General features: G+C 49.9%; 1 protein-coding gene across 1 annotated transcript; it reads right to left on the reverse strand.

The window, feature by feature from the left end:
• Positions 1-917: 917 nt before the first annotated feature.
• LOC145962425 (uncharacterized) lies at positions 918-1,700 on the reverse strand. Its single transcript, XM_083083483.1, has one exon. It carries the CDS (start codon positions 1,698-1,700, stop codon positions 918-920), a length of 783 nt encoding a protein of 260 aa, XP_082939609.1.
• Positions 1,701-3,146: the final 1,446 nt, after the last annotated feature.

Raw genomic sequence — 3,146 nt, forward strand, 5'->3', positions numbered from 1 at the left:
CCCCCGCCTTACATAGCTGGCTCAATTGGTCCCGCAGTTTCAGCGCGTCCTCCAAGGAGTCTGCCCCAGTGAGGGGCATCTACATAGCGGTTTCTGAGTAGAACGGATGACCCTTCCGGATACCTGGAGGCTTCATCATGCGCGAGCTGCTGCAGTATGCGGAGCGCTAGAAACGGCGCACAAGCGAGCCCGTAAGTCACCGTGTTCAGTTTAAACTCAGCAATTTCTTGATCACTACTGTTTCTCCAAACTATTCGTTGCAGATCTCTGTCGTCTTCATGCACGTAGACCTGCCGATATATCTTCTCGATGTCCGCGACCAACACATACTTGTGCCAGCGCCATCGTAGGAGAACATCGTTCAGAGCTGGCAGCAAATTTCTCCCGACAAGTAGATTCTGGTTTAGCGAGGTGCCTGACAAGACGTTCCAGGATCCATTGAAGACGACTCGTAAGCGTGTTGTGGAACTGGATTCTTTCAACACTCCATAATGGGGAAGGTAACATACTCTTCCTGTCGTGGGAGCAGTTTCTTCTGTCCTTGGCATGTGGTTCATGGCTTCGTAAGTCTCCATAAATTCTTTGTATAATTCACCAAAATGTTTGTCTTTCAGGAACCGACCTTCACTGCGAAGAAGAGAGCGTACTGCAGCAATCCGTGTCTCCGAAAGGTTGGGCGGTGACGATCGCACCAGAAGTCACACAGTGTACCGGCCGTCGGCACCTCGAGTGTGCGTACGGACAAATTGTTCCTCGCACTCAAGTTCTTCGCTGGTGAGCGGCATGGGAGAGGGAGGTAGCTCTAGTTCCTGCTCCCAAAACCGTCTGACCAGGATGGAGAGATGATCGCCGACTGTGCACTGGTGAGTCGTGACGTCATCTTCCTCTTTGGCTGCCTTGATCCTTCCGGACAAAATTCATCCGAACATAGTGTTTAGAGCTATCGGTTGCAGCTCGGAGCCTCTGCGCAAACCGTCGCGCAGAATGCTGGCGTAGACATCTGCTCCAAGTAGGACGTCGACGGGGTCCGTCGCGGCAAAGTCTGGATTGGCAAGGTCTAAGCCGCGGATGTGTGTCCATTCCTCCATGGGAGCCTCAGCGGAATTAGGGTATCCGGTGAGTCGAGGCAGGATCAGCGCTGATGTCGATGCGGAGGTCTTACCGGAGCGTGACCACACGCTCAGATTGACGCGGCCTTTCGCGATTCCAGTCTGGTGTCCTCCGACACCATACACCGCCACCGAGGTACGTTGACGCGGAAGCCTGAGTCGCTCCGCAAATTTTTCTGTTAGGATAGTTGCTTCGGACCCTTGGTCAATTAACGCACGTGTTTCCTGCAGGTTTCTATAACGGTCGGCGACCCAGACGCGAGCGGTCGCCAAGAGCACAGTTGAGTGCCGTCGCGTAGCGCCGTGCGCCACGTGAGACGTTCTCACGCTGCCCGCCTCCACCGGGGCCTTGCGACAGGCGTCATGGAGTGACGTGTGGTGCTTCTCGGAACACACGGAGCACAACCTCTTGGACGGGCAATCAGCCATCTTGTGCTTTCCCAAGCAGTTCACACAGAGATGATTGCCGTCTACGAAACGTCGTCTATCTTGGGCCGTCTTCTTCTTGTACTCATCACACATCATGAGTACATGGTCCCGCTTACACAGGCTGCACTGACTCAATCCGGACTCACGCTTTCTGGCAACCATAGTGTGCAGGCGCCGAGCTCACACGTACGTTTACACTCACATGTCCGCTCAGCTGTGGTTGCGTGCTGCTGACGTATGCACTCTGGCAATAGCCTGCGAGAGCTAAGACTTGGCGGTTTTAATGAAAATCTTGTATTCGCGTAGTATTTAACAGCGAGAATGAAGTACACTCCGCAGGAATATACGGATATGATTGTGGCGTACGGGCTAGCGGGAAAAAATACTCATCGCGCGACCGCAATTTACGCGAAACGATTTCCCGGGCGTGCACGAAAACCATACGATCAAACAATTTTACGTGTTGTGCAACGATTGCGTGAAACTGGATGTCTTGTGCATAAACAGGGAGGCGGTCGTTCAGTGCGTTTTCCTGCTCGAGATGAAGAAAGGATTCTCGAAACATTTAGTGAAAATCCTACAACTAGCGTGCGTCGTGTGGCATACGAATTTGGTTTTTCGCGAAACGCGGTACATCGTGTTTTACGTGTGAACGGATTACGCCCGTATCATTACCAACGTGTGCAACAACTTTTACCAAGGGATTGTCAGCCACGGATCAATTTTTGTGAAGGTATTATTTTCATCAATTTTTTACATTTACGGTATTTTCAGCGTACAGTAACTCTCGGTAAATCATACGCAGGATTTCTCGCGCAATGTCGGCGGAATTTATCTTTCCCCGATATTATTTTATGAACAGACGAAGCTACTTTCACTCCTAACGGTGTGTTTAATTCACGCAATTATTTACATTGGGGAGAGGAAAATCCTCATCTCGTTCGACAAGGGGTTTCAGTTTCGTTGGTCCATAAACGTATGGGCTGGAATAATCGGGAATCAAGTAGTAAGTGTAAACTATAAAAATACAGCAATGTTTCTTTCCTTAGCGCGGCAAAAACTTTTGTTTAAAATTTTCAGATTGGTCCCTATTTTCTCCCGCCGCGTCTAAATGGTGAAATTTACGCGAACTTTTTAGAAAACATGTTAGTAGAGCTTCTCGAAGATGTATCATTTCACGTGCGAACGCGGATGATTTATCAGCACGATGGAGCTCCTGCGCACTTTCGCCGAGAAGTTCGCGAGATATTAAACGCGCGTTTTCCGGACAGGTGGATGGGTCGTAGTGGCTCAATCACCTGGCCAGCACGGTCGCCAGATCTCAACGTGCTAGATTTTTTTGTATGGGGTCACATAAAAAATTTAGTGAAAGATCGGTGTCATGGTACACAAAACGAAGTACGCGAAGCTATTGTTGCGGCTTTCGGTACCATTACGCCAGACTTGGCGCACCGTACGACTCGCGATATTATTCGGAGGGCCGAACTCTGCATACGAGAAGGAGGACAGCACTTCGAACAATTTTCGCATTAAATTATGAGAGTGGAATAGGCCTATTGAGGAAACCATTATAAAAAAAGCGCACCATGCTATCTACCTCAAGGTGGT

Source organism: Camponotus vicinus, unplaced genomic scaffold (assembly GCF_025532165.1).
Source record: "Camponotus vicinus isolate PSW18456_S1 unplaced genomic scaffold, iyCamVici1.0 SCAF_12, whole genome shotgun sequence".
In the NCBI taxonomy this organism is placed as follows: Eukaryota; Metazoa; Arthropoda; class Insecta; order Hymenoptera; family Formicidae; genus Camponotus; species Camponotus vicinus.